Genomic DNA, 19,247 nt, shown 5'->3' with positions numbered 1-19,247 from the left:
ATATATCTTTCCTCCTGTTCCGATGATCTACAAGTTCCTCAAGAGGTTACAACAGGAAGAAGTCATAGTACAGGCCGTGATTCCGAATTGGCCGAGACGTCCATGGTTCCCATTACTACTTCTGATGTCAACACACAGTCCAGTTCCAATACCGGTCAAAGAGAATTTGTCGCAAGGTCCGCTTCGTCATCCCAACCCAGACCGGCTCAACTTGATGGTATGGAGGTTGAGAGGAGGAAACTGGAAAACTTAGGTTGTAATCCGCAAGTAATCAATACCCTACTCCAAGCTAGAAGACCTTCTACCAATAGAACTTATCATAACATCTGGGATAAGTTTAGAGAGTTTGCAGCCTCCGCAGCTTTTGACCCATTACATCCGGAGGCACAACAGCTTCTAGCTTTTCTACAATCAGGAGTCGAAAAGGGCCTTAGCTACAGCGCTATCAGAGTACAAATTTCAGCAATTTCTGTGTTAACAGATTTTAGATGGTCTCTTCACCCCTTGGTGAAGCAGTTTATGCTGGCGGTCATCAAAATAAAACCTCCAAAGAAAGTCGTATATCCACAGTGGGACCTCCCGATAGTACTAAGCTACCTAACTGGAAATCCTTTTGAGCCATTACAGGACTGTTCCCTATGGAACCTGATTTTAAAAGCTTGCTTCTTGGTGGCAATAACTTCAGCCCGTAGGGTGTCAGAACTAGGAGCCTTGAGCTGCAGAGAGCCATACTTACTCTTTTTTCATGATCGAGTACAACTGAGGCCAGTGGATCACTTTCTGCCAAAAGTTGCAAAAACTTATCATATAAACCAAGAGATGTCTCTGCCAGTATTTAGGGAGAATTCTGACTCTCCTATACACACCTTGGACGTGGCCAGAACCTTGACACAGTATATTGCAGCAACAGAGCCAATACGAAAAACAGATAATCTATTCGTGATTCCTGCAGGCTACAGAAAGGGTCAAGCAGCTACCTCCAGGACTATAGCATCATGGCTGGTTAAGACCATACAATCATCTTACAGGCTTATTAACTTACAACCACCGGAGGTCGTTAGGGCGCATTCAACCAGAAGTGTGTCATCTTCCTGGGCAGCATACTCGAACGTCTCCGTATCGAAAATTTGCCAGGCGGCAAATTGGTCAACGATAAACACATTCATATCTCACTATAAAGTGGATGTATCAGCATCAACGTCTCTTGAGTTTGGGAGAGCTGTGATCTCTTCATCTATGTCTAGCTTATGAAATAAATTTTCTTTTCTCTGTTTGAAGCATACCTTTGACTCCCTCCCTTTTTCATTTACTAGTTAGATCCCAATGTGCTGCAATGGAGGCATAAGGAATACGGAAAATTGTATACTCACCTATCAGTTATTTTTCCTTTCCTGATGCATCCATGGCAGCACATGGGTCCCACCCATATTCGGTGAGTTTGAAAGTTACAAAAAAAGCGAGCTCCTCCTCTTGAACTAATTTAAATATTCACTGGTCCAATGAGGTAGTGGGAGCGAAACCACTACCCAATGTGCTGCCATGGATGCATCAGGAAAGGAAAATTACAGATAGGTGAGTATACAATTTTCCATAGTGTTGTCATGTCGTTGTGTCTTCCATATAGGGGTAGGCTGCTTCCTAGTGGACGAAGGGAGCATTGCAGAGCTGGATCCATGGGAGGTGATTACGTGCAGAAGCTGCCGCAAATCCATCTAGCAGCACAATTTTTTCCTGCTTGTAGGGTGTTTGCACTGCTTAGACCCTAAAATCTGAAAATAATTATACTGCTAAGGAGGTTAAGGTCCCGTTTACACGTAATCAGTCAGTATGCGTTTTTTTTCTTCTCCATAGCAGTGCATTGTGAAAAACACTTCAGTTAAAACGCATTAAGTGTGAACTGTGCCATAGGAAAACATGGCCATTACTTTGCAAATCAGTTGTCTTTTCAGTTATAATTGAGAGCAACTGATTAGAGGCTTGATTCACTAAACCGTGATAACTCAAATATCACACCTTATCAAAGATATCACACCTTATGAAAGTTAATACGCCTTATCAGAGTACCAGAGCGAGCACTACGAACCCGCAGGGGCTCAGGGCAGGATGATTGCCATTGCCAACTAGCAGGCATAAGTTCGTAGTGCTCGCTATGTTACTCTGATAAGTAGTGTTAACTTTGATAAGGTGGGATATCTGAGTTATTGCGGTTTAGTGAATCAAGCCCTAAGTATAAACAGGGTCTTAGTTGCAGTGCCTGATTATTCTCCTCTTTCGCTCTGTATGGCATAATGAGCTGTGTGTGATCAGGCCCTTCTGCCACATGCACACATACAAGGACTGACTCTTGCATGCTGGGAAATCAAAATGTATTAACTAGTTCCACATCACTAAAATCTTCCAGAGCTGTCCATGGTAGATGCTATGTAGAAAAAAGAAAAAACCACAGAGACACCGGGAGCCCCTATAGTGTATTATCTTTGCAATCTGGGTAGAATATTCAAGTAATACTACTCACAAGTGTGGGTTGCTTGGAGAGGCAACCACTCAGATGCGCATGTGGGGAAAGCCCGTCCCCACTCGGTCTTTGGGATGGATGGTCGCAGCTCCTTTGAAACAAAAAACTTATTTTGCCACGAATTGTGGCAAAAATAACACGCCCACTATGTGGGATGTTAAACTCAGGGTAAATCAATAGTAGGAGGCGCCCTTGTTGTGTTGTCTGCAAGTAGGCATATATATGAAATATATAATAGAAAAGGTATTCGGTTGTTCTCCTACCTTAGGAATGGACACTCCACTCGGTAGGATAGATGAAATTGTTTATTGGTGGTAAGCACTTAGGACAACGCGTTTCGCGGCATGAACCGCTTCATCAGGTCAAGTATAGTGCTTTATATTGAGGTGGATATCCTGGGCGCCCACGCGTTGTCCTAAGTGCTTACCACCAATAAACAATTTCATCTATCCTACCGAGTGGAGTGTCCATTCCTAAGGTAGGAGAACAACCGAATACCTTTTCTATTATATATTTCATATATATGCCTACTTGCAGACAACACAACAAGGGCGCCTCCTACTATTGATTTACCTTGTCCATGGTAGAAATACACCTAGAGAAATTGCACAGGCACTTATCTTTCTTTGTAGTCTTTTAAAATGTATAAAATAGGCTCAAAAGTTTCCATTTCAAATTGAACAATTCTTCCTATTCACAGAGGAGGTAAAATAAGAACAGGTTGAAAGAGGTAATACATGAAAACAGGCTTAAACGTTAATACCACATAACATGGCAAAGGTGCATGGACTCCTTGCTTTAAAATAAAGGGTACATGATTTATTTTATTAATTCTGTCTGTATTTTAAAGGGACTCCGAGCAGTGCAGAAACTATGGAAAGATGCATATCATTTTAAAGCTCTCTTTCTCCTCTTTGCAATGATATATAAACCGCCGCCTTACGCCTTTTAGTTTTCGCTAGGAGAAAGAGAGCTTTAAAATGATATCCATCTTTACATAGTTACACTGTATTACACAGGGCGACTTTTTCTGCTGAATGGAGCTGCTGACTTTGGGAAAAAAAATCGACCTGTGTAATACAATGTAACTATGGAAAGATGGATATAATTTTAGAACTCTCTTTCTCCTCTTTCTGGAGACACCTAAACCGCGACCCTACGCCTTTTAGTTTTCTCTATTTTCGCGATCGAAATCGCGGCCGCGGCAATTTCAATTGCGAAAATAGCGAAAACTAAGGCCCATTTCCACTATCGCGAATTTGCATGCGTTTTTCGCATGCGAACAGGGCTGGATTTGTACTTGTTACCACCCTAGGCCCACTATCACCAGCTGCCCCCTGACAACAGTATACTAACCCCCCCCCCCCCCCAACATGGCAGGGTTCAGATTGTAGGCTCCTCTGAGGACAATTGGTGAAGTGATGGCTGGGATAAAATTATAAGATCCTCTGAGGACAGTTAGTGACATCATGGCAGGGATTAGATTGTAAGCTCCTTGGCACATTTAGTAAGAGACAGGCAGCTCGGAAATCCCTGTAAGTGCCCTTTGCTGCCCCTTCATCCCCTGATTGCCAGATCTGGCTGTTGGTAGCCACCCACCGCTATGTGCAAACTCTGTGTAGCAGAACAAATGTTCAGCAGGCTAACTGCTACTACCACCCTTCTGCCTCCAGCCTGCCCCTTGCTTTCCTGGTGCCCTAGGCCATGGCCTATGTGGCCTTGCCTGAAATCCGGCCATGTATGCGAATTTGCATAGCAATACAAGTGAATGGGTCTGTTTCCACTTGTCAGGATTCCTTTGCGTTTTTCTGTGCAGAGCCATCAGAATTTGCATATCGCTATGTGAATCGCATACAAAGTATTTAATAGGAAATTCGCATGCGGTTTGGGTATGCAAATTTTCATGCGAATTCGTATAGAAACAATGGAAAATCACACCAGCACTGCCATGGTTAAATTCGCATACATCGTCATCCATGCGAATTCGCATGAAAATTGGCATAGACCCGCATGTGAAATTTGCATCAGCATGCAAATTTTTCCCACTACGATTCCCACCGCACAAGTGGAAATGCAGCCTAAAAGGCGTAGGGCGGCGGTTTATATATCATTGGAAAGAGGAGAAAGAGAGCTTTAAAATGATATGCATCTTTCCATAGTTTCTGCACTGCTCGGTGTCCCTTTAAGAACTTTATTTTAACACCACTGTCTGTAAAATAAGAACAAACTACTTAGTGAATACACCTCAGTTAAAAACCATAAGCAAATGTCTCCAGAAATGAAAACCGCTTAGTGAATTGAGCCCTTAGTCGCTCTTTTTATCAATTTTGTTTCCATCAAGGTTTTTGTCCGTTTTCAGCTTACGGCAAAGGTCATGCGGTCCATTTCCTTCCAAAGCCGAGGGGTTCTTGTAGGAACCCCCTATTTTATCCCAGAGGGTGAAGTATTGCCCGAAGTTATAGTCAAAGTACAAGTGGTGGTCAGTGTGATGTGCAGCACCATTAATTATGCTTTCCAGAGCTTTTGGCACACGGTAATCACCGTCATGGATGGAAACTGTCCAGAGGTTGACGAAGATGAAGAGGACTAGGTAAGTGATCTTGTGTAAGGGAAAGAGAAAAGGGTAAATGTGATATGGAAGACTCTGCAGAAAGCCGTCGATGGGATGGAAGGCGTGGCTAGCAAATGGTGAAGTCACTTTCCACTTGTGGTGAGGTTTGTGGATAGTCTGAAACAGAAGAGTAATTTTTAAAGACAAAAGGTAATCTTGCAATTTTTGTATTCTTTAAAAACTGATCATGTAGAAAGAAAACTTTGGAAATATTACATTTAAGTGTGTGATCGCTAGGGCTACCATATTAATCCTATCCTCACCTCCACTGACCTTAAACGTAGCCAGTACCATGTAACATGCTAGGGCTACCTATTGCCTTAGGGCAAGCATGACAGACAGAGCTACCCTTAACTGTTCTGGGACCGCCGTATGTAAATCATACACCACACTTGTTGCTGCCCTAGGCTGATGCGCGTAGGATTTACGCCACCCGCAGTTTCCTTACCCGACGCGATCGTGCGCACCCAAGAGGGGAGATTAAGCTGTCATATGACAGCTGACATCTTCCCTCAGTGATCAGGAGCCATCGCGAGTGGCTCCTGATCACGTGATCACTACTTTCACCTGCGGATCGTAGTAATCACTGTTAGAGTTGTATTGGTAGGAGAGGGGGAAGAAGATGATCCACTTACCTTCCTGATGTTCCCCCGGCAATCGGCGCTCCCCTCCGCTCTGGCATCCCCACTCGATCTGACGAAAGTGTCGGGTCCCAGCTTGATGACATCATCAAGTCGCAACCTGGAACTTAACGTCAAGACGGGGAAGCCGGCGAGAGCAGATGGATCCACATCTGCTCATTGCTGGAGCCTGGGAGTTGAGTAAAGGCTGCCTGGAATATGGGGGACACCATACCCAGCTTAGCCCTACCAGGGATCTGGCTGCCTGTACCCCCCCAAACACACCAGTAATAGTATAATTGGGAGTAGCGTCCTTTTTGCATATACAGGAGAAGGAGAAAAATCTCTGTAAGAAGCTCCTTGCGGATTTACAAATTCTTCCAATACAGGTATGTAGCAACAGAAATAACTTTGATGTAGACCAGTAGCGTCGTGACGGGGGTGCGACCTGCACCAGGTGGGGTGACCCCAGCCCCCTTAGAGGGGGTGCGCTCATTTGCCCTGGGGCCCCCGACCCTGCTAGACCCCCCAGGTGGTCTCCCCAATAGTTCTGGGTGTCCCCGCATGTTGTGCAGCTCAGCTGCAGTGGCAGGGCAGCTAGGAGGTCAGGGTGATTGCAGCTTGGAGGAGGGGGGGTGGTCGGTAGATAATAAACAAAGCGGAGGGTAATTAGACTTTACTGAGTCGTCCTGTTATGATACACGGCTTCTTCACTCCACTTCCTTAACAGTTGCATGAGCCGTACAGCCAGCCAATCACCTTGCAGGGAGTGAAGCCGCATAGTGATTGGCTGGCTGCACAGCACATACAACTTATGAGGAAGTGGAGAAGCTGTGTATCCTAACAGGGCCATGTAAAGTACAGTTACCCTCCGCTCTGTGTTTACTATGTACAGACCTCCACAGACTGCACGAGTACTGCTGGCTGCTTCTCAGCAGCTCAGAAGTGCTGGAAAACTACGGTGCAAGTCTGTGAGGCATTAGTGTCTGATGTGAGGCAGAGTAACCCCATAGCTGCCAACACTGAGTGTAATCTGAGGCTGGAGCTTCCCCGAGACAACATGCAGACAGCAGCCATAGTGCACCCACCAGGAGATGTACAGGAGAGGAGAGTTTGCAGGATGTGTGTGTGTGTGGTGTGTGTGTGTGGTGTGTGTGTGTGTGTGTGTGTGTGTGTGTATCTATACTGGGGGGCTGCTACCTATCTAACCTATACTGGGGGGCTGCTACCTATCTAACCTATGCTGGGGGGCAGCTACCTATCTAACCTATACTGGGGGCAGCTACCTATCTAACCTATACTGGAGGCACCTACCTATCTAACCTATACTGGGGACAGCTACCTATGTAATCTATACTGGGGCACCTACCTATCTAACCTGTATTGGGGGCACCTACCTACCTTGGTAGCCTATACTGGTGGCAACTATACTGGCTACCTATATTGGAGGCACCTACCTAACTAACCTATACTGGGGGCACCTACCTATCTAACCTATGCTGGGGGCAACTATTCTGGCTACCTATATTAGCCCACTGCCTTATTGTTAGTTACATTACAGTTACTCCCACCCATGTGATGTCATGTCCACACCAGTTTTTTTTGCAGCTGCGCACTTCGCTTTTTTTTTGGGGGGGGGGGGGGGTATCGGTAAATTATCCGCACCAAGTGTCAAACACCCTAGCTACGCCACTGATGTAGACTTAGTGCAATAATAATGAGGAACCCCCCCCCCCCCCCCCCAAACACACCCCCCATGCAAAATCGTCTAGTCCTTAAAGGACTTACGAGGCCAGGAATTCAGAAAAAAAAAAAAAAAAGTTAGCTACCTGCTTCAGCTTGTCAGGCACGGAGGACGCCGTCCGCGCCCTCCGTGCCGTTCCGCCGGGTCCCCGCCGCTCACTAGCCCCCCTAACGGTCCCCGACCGCGCGGCCCGGGTCGGGCTCTCCAGCCTGTACAAACATGGCGGCCGGTGCTGGCTGCGGCTGCGCAGTATGCATAGCCGCGAGTGCAGCTGCGCAGCTCTAAGGCCAAACCCCCCGATCCACGTAACAGTAGCGTGGATCGGGGGTTGGCCTTACAGCTGCGCAGCCGCTCTCGCAGCTATGCGTACTGCGCAGCCGCGGCCAGCTCTGGCCGCCATGTTTGTACAGGCTGGAGAGCCCGACCCGGGCCGCGCGGTCGGGGACCGTTACGGGGGCTAGTGAGCGGCGGGGACCCGGCGGAACGGCATGGAGGGCGCGGACAGCGTCCTCCGTGCCTGACAAGCTGAAGCAGGTAGCTAACTTTTTTTTTTTTTTTTTTCTGATTTCCTGGCCTCGTAAGTCCTTTAACTACCCTAAGACCGGCCCACGCCAATAGGCATGGCCGCAGCGGCAGCCCCAGGACCGCCTAACGCCAATTGGCATCAAGTCCTGGAGCCGGCTACTGCAGGAGATCGAGCGCAGGCTGCGCGTGTATCTCCTGCTTGGGAGGCGGAGCTCCGCCCCGCCTTCAGTCTCCGAGCAGCGATCACCGCTCGGGAGACTGTTAGGCGGCAAAACCGCCATCTTTTCAGTTAGTACAGCGCTGCGATCTGCAGCAGTGCTGAACTGGGGACAGCCGTGTGACACGGTTGTCCCCCTGGGGCACAAGAGAGCGATCAGCTCTCATAGGCTGAAGACTATGACAGCCGATCGCCATGATTGGCTGCCTGCAGGGAGGGAGGGAAAAAAATAAATAAATAGGGAAATGTAATTAAAAAAGAAAAAAAATATTCATAATAAAAAAAATAAAACCTTGGGGGTGAGGGGGCTATGGGGGGGGGGGGGGAGTAAGGGGGGGGCGATCAGACCTCACCAACAGAGAGCTGTGTTGGTGGGGAGAAGGGGGGGGGGGAGAAATAACTTGTGTGCTGTGTTGCGCAGCCCTGCAGCTTGGCCTTAAAGCTGCAGTGCCCTGCTAACAGAAAAATGGCCTGGTCTTTAGTGGGGTTTACCACAGTTGTCCTAAAGTGGTTAAGGGGGGTTAGGCAGCTGGTCCCGAAAGGGTTAAAGTGGACTTGAACTCAGAACTTCCTCTCTGTTCTGAAAGATAAGCAACAGCATAATAACCTTTAAAGAAAAATATTTATTTGTTACAGCTGATACAAATCCTGCAATAAATCTGTAGAGCATCTACTTTGTGCGTGCGCAGTACAGAGCCGCTCCTCTTTGGAAGTACTTGGAGATCAGAGTTCTTCCAAAGCCTTCAGAGGAGACTTGAAGGCTTCTTTGACATTAAAGTCAGATCGCTGCAACGGGTAGCCTGGCGGTGGAATGAGGGGACCAGGGGTGAGCTCCAGATAAAATTTGGTTCTTCCGAATGAGTTTCATTTCGGATTTCATCCTCTAATTAGTGCACCTGAGCGTGTGTGGGGGGGGGGGGGAAGGGGTCTGTAAAACTTACCCAGCAGCCTTCTTCTTAAACCCGTCCCACGGCGCTTCCCACGTTGCATTCAAAGCGGCGTCACGTGACTACAAACACTTCCTCATTCCAGGCTGAAGGAGGAAGCGTAGTAGTCACGTGATACGACTTGGAACGCAGTGGAGGATGCGCCGTGGGACGGGTTAAAGAAGATGCATTAGGTGCACTAATTAGAGGATGAAATCCGAATGAAACTCATTCGGATTTAATCTGAATTTTATCGGGATTTCATCCCTGGAGGGGACACAGGGAAGACCGGGAAGGCTCTAAGGCAGGGGTCTCAAACTCAATTTACCTGGGGGCCGCAGGAGGCAAAGTCAGGATGAGGCTGGGCCGCATAAGGAATTTCACAATCGCGGTGCATCGCCGCCTCTGCCCGCCCCTCTCACTCTTCCTTCACAGAGAGGGGCGGGGAGAGGCGGCGATCCGTGCGGCGATTGATGTCAGGAGAGGCAGAACTGAAGCTGAAAGCTCTGCCCCTTCCAGGAAATGCCGGCGGATTGCCCCCCGGGCGATTTGGGGGCTCTGCAGCCCTCGTTTAGTGGCGGGGATGCAGCGGATTACTTGGGAGCACTGAAGCGAACTATAAGGAAGCTTTTGCCGGCGAGGGCCACAAAATATTGTATCGAGGGCCGCAAATGGCCCGCGGGCCGTGAGTTTGAGACCCCTGCTCTAAGGGATCCCTCTGCTTAGTTGAGCATGTACTTTATTTATTTATTTAAGGTGGCTACTTTCTTTCCAAACAGGCTCCTTACAGGGTAATAAAATGTGCGGCAGTATAAACATTTTCCAGGCTGAGTAGAGCCAACACAACAGGAAGACTAGGGAAACACTCTGAATGGCATCCTCTGGGGGAGGATGTGGTTTACATGTAATAACTATTGCCATGTAATTTCCTATATTGCAATAAATCACAGCGCAGGTTAGTCCTTCTGAATGCTCCTTACTGGTGTGTTCCACTGTGTCACCACCTGTATATTTATTTTCTGGATAAAAGGCAAACCAGGTACAAGAGGTTACACACTTACTTCAGGAGGGCCCTAATCCACTTAGGACCCCCTTTTAGGCGTATTCGCTATATGCGACCCTGTTGTATGCTCCCTAGTGACAAGAGCGGGCAGCATACACCAGGGTCGCATATAGAGGGTTCTGAGTACCACATTGGGTGGGAAGTGAATACGCTAAGTGGATTAGGGCCCTCCTGAAGTAAGTGTAACCTCTTGTACCTGGTTTGCCTTCTATCCAGAAAATAAACAAGAATTTTACATCACCACTGAGAGCATCCCTGTTTTTATCTCATTGCACCTTGAGTGCATATACAGGGGGTGACACAGTGGAACACACCAGTAAGAAGCATTCAGAAGGACTAAGCTGTGCTGTGATTTATTGCATCACTAGTCTACCTAAGCCCGTTTTAAAACGGGCTCTAGGTAGAGAAATTACCGCCACCAGTCAGCACGTGCGCGCACCTGCCGGGCGTGCACCCGGCCGCCCTGCTCCCTGGACCGACCTCCCGTCCCAACGGCTGTCTGCACTGCGCAGTACAAAAAAGCTTTGGAAGGACAGGCAGGGAAAGTGGATGACGCAGGGACAGTTAGGTTTTATTGTATAGGATTACCAATGATTGGGAAATAAGGATCAAGCCTCACACAGCTGCAAAGCTGTTGTACGTGCTACTTAACCAGTTTGAGGGCGCCTCAGTTACACACTTTACATTCTGCTTCGATGTAATTTCCTATCCCAGTCTAGAGGTCATAAGCCTCATACCTATGCTAGATAATCTTCAGAAAAGACAGCCATTCAGACCATCTTCACCAAGAATCTAGTGCAAGTACAGCTGTGTAATGATCAGTGGCGTATCTGAAGATCAGAATGAGCTCTATCAGAACTTTAGTCAGTACTTTATTCAGAGTGTGATCACACGTGATTTTGGTGCACAATAGTAACAGGAGTACTCCTAAGTGATAGCCCTTGGTGGCTGGGGCTATCACTAACCCGAGAGTGGATCGTAGAAGTGAGGTCGGTAGCAGGTCGGTCAGGCAGCGGTACAGAATCATGAGGCAAAATCGTAATCAGTAAACAGGCAATAGTCGGCAACAGATCAGATTGGCAGAAGAACAGAATCGTAAGGCAAGAGAGTGGTCAGAGAAACAGGCAAAAAATCATACACAATAATAACAATAGAAGTATAATAATAATCCTGAGCTAAGTGTGAATCCCCAGGGTCCTGCCGGATCAAACACACAAGGATCTGACTAAGGTCTGAGAGCTTTCACTGTGAAGTTTCAGCAACAACAGACGGCGAGCAAATGCGAAACAGGTCTTTAAATACTGCACCTACTCACACAACGCCGCCCCCAGAGCCCGACCAATCAGAAGCCTGGAAACGGCCAGGCGCTGACCGGTCTTTTCCGGCCATAAATGCGCTTGCGTTCCGCGCGCGTGTGAGCTAGACGCTCACAATGAAGTTGGGACAAGCCAGACCTCCCTGAACCCGCGGTAGGCCCGGAGACGCCACGGCGGGTGTTACCGTGACGTCAGACGCGGCGGTCGCGCCGCTATCCGCGTCCATCGGGACTATGACAAGCTGCTTCCCAACTTTGTTTGTCGATTTGTCCTACCCATTCACTATACATGAAATGATAAACAAGCCCACTCCAGTGTCACCCTCATTAAAGTGAATGGGAACAAAAAAACAGCCAGTTACTTATCTAAGGAGAGGAAAAGCTCTTGGTCCTATAGAACCTTCCCGCTCCTCTCCTGGTTCCTGTATTCTAGCGCTGGCTCCCAGTAGCAGCATTCCACCAATTTGATCAAATACTGCTCTATCTGCCGCCGAAAGAGGCTTTGGAAGTCTTTGGGAGCCCCAGTGCTCCCGAAGATGGGCGGCTCCTCACTGCGCATGCGTGAGCGCTAACTCTCGCACAGGCACAGTACATCGCCGCCTGTCTTCGGGAGCACTCGGCTCACAAAGACATCCGAAGTCCCCCATGGCAGGGGATTCAAACCGGAGAGCTGCCACTGCAAACAGGGGACCAGGAGTGGAGAGGGCTCTATAGGACCCAGAGCCTTCCCTCTCCATAGGTAAGTATCTGGCTGATTTTTTTTTTAATTCCCATTGACTTTAAGCAGTAAGGTCCAGATGTGTAAAATATTTGCATATCAGACCAGCTGGGTTGGTGCTTCCACCAGTCTTCCTCTGTGCTACCAGATTTGGTTACCTTATAGATGAGTTTGTGATGCAGGAAGCGGTGGATCCAGTAAATGCACATGTCAGTGAAGAAAAGGAAGGAGAACATACTGAAGATCACTCCAGGCCAGCCTGAAAGGTCAAACATAACATGCCAAATCAATATGAGCCAAGTCACCATCAAAACTGCACTAATGAAAAGTAAGGGTCGGTTCATGCTTGTATACGAAACGTATCCGTGGCTCTGTTTTTTGGCCCGGACCAAAACCAGAGCTACAGATACCAATGTTAAAAATAGCGGCAATCTTCACACACCTTAAAAATTGATCCGTGGACGATCCGGGGGATCCGTGTTGAAAAACTGATCGGAGAGTCTGGATTTGCAGGTTTTCACGGACCCCGGATACACGGAGGGGTAGTAAAAAGCAATTGAAAAAAACTGGATCTCCCTCTACACAGAGAACTTTGCACACAGAAACAGTTACTTTTACAGTGTCCCAGCCCTGTCCGCAGGGGCGGCGCCAGGGGGGTGCTTGGGGGTGCTCGAGCACCCCCTAGACATGTCCAAGCACCCCCAAAGCACCCCCTGGAGTGAACTGACTTCAGGCGTCTAAAAGATGCCAAGTCAGTTCACACAGCGGCAGCACGGAGCAGCAGGCAGGGCTACGGTAAGATGGCCGCCCGGAGCCCTGTTCTGCAGACTTCGAGTCTGCAGTGCATGGCTTCGGGCGGCCATTTTCCCGTAGCCCTGCTCTGCATGCAGGCAGGAAGTCTCGTCGTGACGTCGGGAAGGAAGAGGATCGTGGGCGCGCGGGCGCTGCGCGCCACAATGAGGTCGGGACAGGAGGTCGGGAAAGAAGGTCTTCTGGCTGTAGGTGAGTAAATGGGTTTTTCTTTTCTTTTTCAGGTGATGCTGATTGTGCATATTGGGGCCATATCTGCTACGGATTGTGCATATTGGGGCCATATCTGCTACGGATTGTGCATATTGGGGCCATATCTGCTACGGATTGTGCATATTGGGGTCATATCTGCTACGGATTGTGCATATTGAGGTCATATCTCCTACGGATTGTGCATATTGGGGTCATATCTGCTACCGATTGTGCATATTGGGGTCATATCTGCTACGGATTGTGCATATTGGGGTCATATCTGCTACCGATTGTGCATATTGGAGCCATATCTGCTACCGATTGTGCATATTGGAGCCATATCTGCTACCGATTGTGCATATTGGAGCCATATCTGCTACCGATTGTGCATATTGGAGCCATATCTGCTACCGATTGTGCATATTGGAGCCATATCTGCTACCGATTGTGCATATTGGGGCCATATCTGCTACCGATTGTGCATATTGGGGCCATATCTGCTACCGATTGTGAATATTGGGGCCATATCTGCTACCGATTGTGCATATTGGGGCCATATCTGCTACCGATTGTGCATATTGGGGCCATATCTGCTACCGATTGTGCATATTGGGACCATATCTGCTACCGATTGTGCATATTGGGGTCATATCTGATAACGATTGTGCATATTGGGACCATATCTGATAACGATTGTGCATATTGGGACCATATCTGATAACGATTGTGCATATTGGGGTCATATCTGATAACGATTGTGCATATTGGGGTCATATCTGATAACGATTGTGCATATTGGGGCCATATCTGATAACGATTGTGCATATTGGGGCCATATCTGATAACGATTGTGCATATTGGGGCCATATCTGATAACGATTGTGCATATTGGGGCCATATCTGATAACGATTGTGCATATTGGGGCCATATCTGATAACGATTGTGCATATTGGGGTCATTGGACGTGTTTTTTGTTAAAATCTGCTCACATTACGTGTATTTTCTTGAGAAAACCTGCACAATTATGTGAATTTTCTGGGAAAAGGGTCACCAAAACTTGGGCCCTCTGTCTTTGCGTTGCACTTTTAAAGGGAACCCGAGGTGAGAATAATATTGAGGCTGCCATATTTATCTCCTTTTAAGTAATACCAGCTGCCTGGCTGCCGTGTTGGTCCTCTGCCTCTAATTCTTTCAACCATAGACCCTGAACAAGCATGCAGCAGGTCAGGGGTTTCTGACAATATTGTCAGAACTGACAAGATTAGCTGCATGCTTGTTTCTGGTGTAATTCAGTTCACTACTACAGCCAAATAGATCAGCAGGGCTGCCAGGCAACTAAAATTGTTTAAAAGGAAATAAATATTGCAGCCACCATATCACTCTCCCCCTGGGTTCACTTTAAATTACAGTTAGCCCCGCCCTCATCCGGTCATGACCACGCCCACTTTTTAAAACTCACACTACTGAAGCAATCTCCTATATACATTTGCTCAGTTATTACACATAAATATTATTAACCCCCTTGGCGGTAATCCCGAGCTGAGCTCGGGGTATGCCGCCGGAGGTCGCCGCTCAGGCCCTGCTGGGCCGATTTTCAATCTGAAAAAAGCAGCACACGCAGCCGGCACTTTGCCAGCCGCGTGTGCTGCCCGATCGCCGCCGCTCCGCGGCGATCCGCCGCGTGCAGCGGCGAAAGAGGGTCCCCCCAGCCGCCCGAGCCCAGTGCAGCCGGAACAAACAGTTCCGGCCGGCGCTAGGGGCTGGATCGGGCGGCTCTGACGTCAGGACGTCGACTGACGTCCATGACGTCACTCCGCTCGTCGCCATGGCGACGAGGAAAGCGAAACAAGATAGGCCGCTCATTGCGGCCTATCTTGTTACTTTCGATTGCCGGAGGCGATCGAAAGTACGCTTCCGGAGCGCCCTCTAGTGGGCTTTCATGCAGCCAACTTTCAGTTGGCTGCATGAAATAGTTTTTTTTTAATTTAAAAAAAACCCTCCCGCAGCCTCCCTGGCGATTTTAATAGAACGCCAGGGAGGTTAATCTAAATATTAATAATCTATACAGTCCTTCCAAATAAATAATTATTGTTAAACCCTATATAATAGAATCTATTACTTTGAAATGCATTTAAATGGTGGATTCTGCCGTGAAAGTTTCAAACCACATTAGAAGCGTTCCACATGAATGTTTGGGTTAGGAGGTCTTATCAAAAATTCTGGAATGTCAATAGGTTTTTTTCTATTGTCCCGTATTTAGGACAATTATGCCTCCTGGCGGTTTCATAGTCTTATAATTAATATTATTAATACTGCTTGTTATTTACATGATGAAATACTGACATTTGTCGGTTGAAAATATTATATTTATATCTTCTTAAAGGAGTCATCAGGGGAACAAACATAAAATAAGTGGTACTTACCGGGGGCTTCCTCCAGCCCCAAGCTCCCAGGACGTCCCTCTCCGCAGCTCTGCCCGCAGCAGTTCGCCGCAGGTACGTCCCGGTCCCCGACGATGACGTCAGAGCACCCTCCAGGTCGCTGTGTACTGCGCCTGCGCGAGCGGCGCTGTCAAACACCGCCATGTGGGCCAGAGCGGACTGCGCAGGCGCAGAACTCCGGCCCACGGCCCACGTGGCGGTGATTGACTGCGCCGGCCCACGTGGCGGTGATTGACTGCGCCGCTCGCGCAGGCGCAGTACACAGTGACCTGGAGGTCGCTCTGACGTCATTGCCGGGGACCGGGACGGACCTGCGGCGAATGGCTGCGGGCAGAGCTGCAGTGAGGGACGTCCTGGGAGCTTGGGGCTGGAGGAAGCCCCCGATAAGTACCACTTATTTTATGTTTGTTCCCCTGATGACTCCTTTGAGAAAGGCAAATATATAGAAAATGATTTTATATTACATTTTATTGTGCAATTATATCTTATATGATTAATTGTTTTAAAAAGAATTATATAATAAGCTTTATATTTAAATAAGTATATTAGAAGCCCTGTATGTTTCAATAAGCCTTAAATTGCTATTACAGTGTCAACCTGGCCAATGTTATGTCTGGGAAAGTACAGACACATTCCAAACTAATTAGCAGAAGGACATATCAGAAATGCGTCATGAATGACACCGTTTAGTCTCAATGGCCTCAATTCACTAAGCTTATCTCCTGTCTTTAATAACTCTTCTAGAGTTGTTACCATGGTGATAAGGCATGTAGTATTCAGGAAACATTTTACCTCAGGCAAACCTAAAGTTAACTCTTCTGTCTTTAAGTTAACTCTTCAATCCTTAAAATAACTCCAGAGTTAACTACAGGCTGTTTATTAACTGCGTGTGAAAATAACTACAGAGGAGGTAAATTAACTACAGAGCAGGTAAAATAACTACAGAGGAGGTAACTTAAGGAATGAAGAGATAAGATAACTCTTTCTTATGTGGAGGTAAGTTTTCTCTTGCCTTATTATCTCCAGCATGATCTTAGTGAATTGAGGCCAATGTCTGGGCAAAAAAGTCAACCAGCAGACAAGATGGCTGGTGACGTCCATTTTTAATTAACTGCGTCAGAAATGACCCTATATCAAATGTCAAACACTCCAAATGACGATAGTTCTCACAAGATAAGGTAATTAAGGAGTGTATAAACAAAAATGTTATGGTTATTTTAAATGTCAACTATTTACAGTATTCAAAACAAAGATAGCGCGCTACGCACGGAAGTTTCAGCCAATCAGAACCTGGGATTCAGGGAAATTTCAGATTAGGTGTAATGAACAGTGATGTATCTGATGTTCAGAACTAGCTCTTTCAGCACAATAGTCAGTATTTTATTCAAAGTATGATCACACGTGATTGGGTGCACAGTAATGTTTCAGGAACACAAGAGAGTGATAGCCCTAGAGGCGGGGACTATCACTACTCAGAGAGTGGTCGTACAGTCCAAAGTCGGTAACAGATCGGTCAGGCAGAGGTACAAAATAGTTAGGCAAAGTCGGAGTGAGTATTCAGGCAGTAGTCGGCAACAGATCAGATTGGCAGAGGTACCGAATCGTGAGACAGAATCGGAGTAAGTATTCAGGCTGAAGTCGGCAACAGATCAGATTGGCAGAGGTACAGAATCATAAGGCAGAGAGTAGTGAAGATACAGGCAAAGGGTCATACACAATAATAATCAATAACAGTAGTAATAATAATAATCCTGAGCTAGTGTGAATCCCCGGGGTCCTGCCGGTTCAAGCACACACGGATCTGACTAAGGTCTGAGAGCTTTCACTGTGAAGTTTCAGCAACAACAGACAACGAGCCACTGACATCCCTGGGTTTAAATAGAGACAGGCAATTCAAAACCACCCGCCCAGCGCTGCCTGGCCAATCAGCAGCGAGAACCAGCAGCCTGCTGTCAGCTGACCAGCCGATCAGTTGATCCGTCTTCTAAGCCCATAAAGGCCCTGCCGCTCCGTGCGCAAGCGTGCCGACCTGAGCTGATGTGCCACTGAGAGACCTGTCCTGCCTGGAGGCTGCGCAAGATGTCCGAGAGGACACTTCCGCCGCCGCGGTGACGTCAGATGTGGGAGCAGTGGTCCCATTGCTTTCCGCCGCTGAGGTAACACTGCTGTATCTGACATTAGGCAGCCATATTGCATCCAATCACTATAAAAGTAGGAGCTGAAAGCACTAGCTTGCACTAGCCTTCCAATCTCCTGAGAACACACACGAGGCAGAAACTACCTTCCCACACGTGGTTCTAGATGCTGAAGGAATGACAGAAAAGGGGTAATATGCTTAATATTCTGGTGATTTACTTTATTAATTTTTCAGCATTAAGTTCTGATAAGATGTTAGCAAGAAGTTTTTTTAGAAGATATTTTGTATGCTATTTCTTTAAGAAGATTACTACAAGTTTTACACAGCTACTAGATAGACAGCTATTAACCCCCTTGGCGGTATGAAAAATACCGCCAGGGGGAAGCGCAACAGTTTTTTTTATTTTTTTTTTTTTTTTTATCATGTAGCGAGCCGAGGGCTCGCTACATGATAGCCGCTGCTCAGCGGCATCCCCCCAGCCCCGCCGATCGCCTCCGGCGATAGGCGATCAGGAAATCCCGTTCAAAGAACGGGATTTCCTGGAGGGCTTCCCCCGTCGCCATGGCGACGGGGCGGGATGACGTCACCGACGTCACTGACGTCGGGACGTCATTGGGAGTCCCGGGCCACCCCTCGGCGCTGCCTGGCACTGATTGGCCAGGCAGCGCTGGGGTCTGGAGGGGGGGGGGGGCCCGCGCCGCAGCAGATAGCGGCGATCGCAAAGGGGCCGGCGGCGATCAGAGTGCTGGCGCAGCTAGCAAAGTGCTAGCTGCGTCCAGCAAAAAAAAAATTATTAAAATCGGCCCAGCAGGGCCTGAGCGGCACCCTCCGGCGGCTTACCCCGTGTCACACACGGGGTTACCGCTAAGGAGGTTAATACAGATGAGACTACTATTGATCTTATTCTACATAACACAACTGTTATATTCTTTTATGAATGTACTTAGAAGATTGATGATTGCTTGGCTATAAAGCCATGATAAGATGGAATACTGTTAGAAGGAAACACTACTTGGAACTGTTCATATTTTGTATATATGCTGTATGATAAGCAAATACAACTTTTTTTATATATAAAATCATATACTGAGTGCTCTGATTCATTTCAAGGTATACCGTCAAGCTATAATTACAGTTATAGAGGGTTCAGACCCCACTATGCCGGATTTATATGATAGCAACGCTTTAAAGGGAAGGTTCAAGCAAAATAAAAAAATGATTTTCACTTACCTGGGGCTTCTACCAGCCCCATGCAGCCATCCTGTGCCCTCGTAGTCACTCACTGCGGCTCCAGTCCCCCGCTGGCAACTTGCCGACCTCGGAGGTCGGCAGGCCGCATTGCGTAAATTTTTACGCATGCCCGCTAGTGCAGGAACATTAACACATACATTTTTACGCATTACTGGTTCAAT

The 19,247-nt window shown here is 47.6% G+C and overlaps 1 protein-coding gene across 1 annotated transcript in view; it reads right to left on the bottom strand.

Moving 5' to 3' along the window:
• Positions 1–4,674: 4,674 nt before the first annotated feature.
• LOC137562978 (lathosterol oxidase-like) overlaps positions 4,675–19,247 on the bottom strand; it is a 78,192-nt gene continuing 63,619 nt past the window's right edge. Inside the window, exons 4-5 of the mRNA XM_068274856.1 lie at positions 12,413–12,513; positions 4,675–5,243 (exon numbers count right to left, since the gene is read on the bottom strand). Of these exons, the coding sequence (XP_068130957.1) occupies positions 4,821–5,243; positions 12,413–12,513 (524 nt within the window). The 3' untranslated portion in view covers positions 4,675–4,820. The remainder of the gene's footprint in view (positions 5,244–12,412; positions 12,514–19,247) is intronic.

Source organism: Hyperolius riggenbachi, chromosome 3, assembly GCF_040937935.1.
Source record: "Hyperolius riggenbachi isolate aHypRig1 chromosome 3, aHypRig1.pri, whole genome shotgun sequence".
Lineage (NCBI taxonomy): Eukaryota > Metazoa > Chordata > Amphibia > Anura > Hyperoliidae > Hyperolius > Hyperolius riggenbachi.
This window is presented reverse-complemented; position numbering and strand designations above follow the sequence as displayed.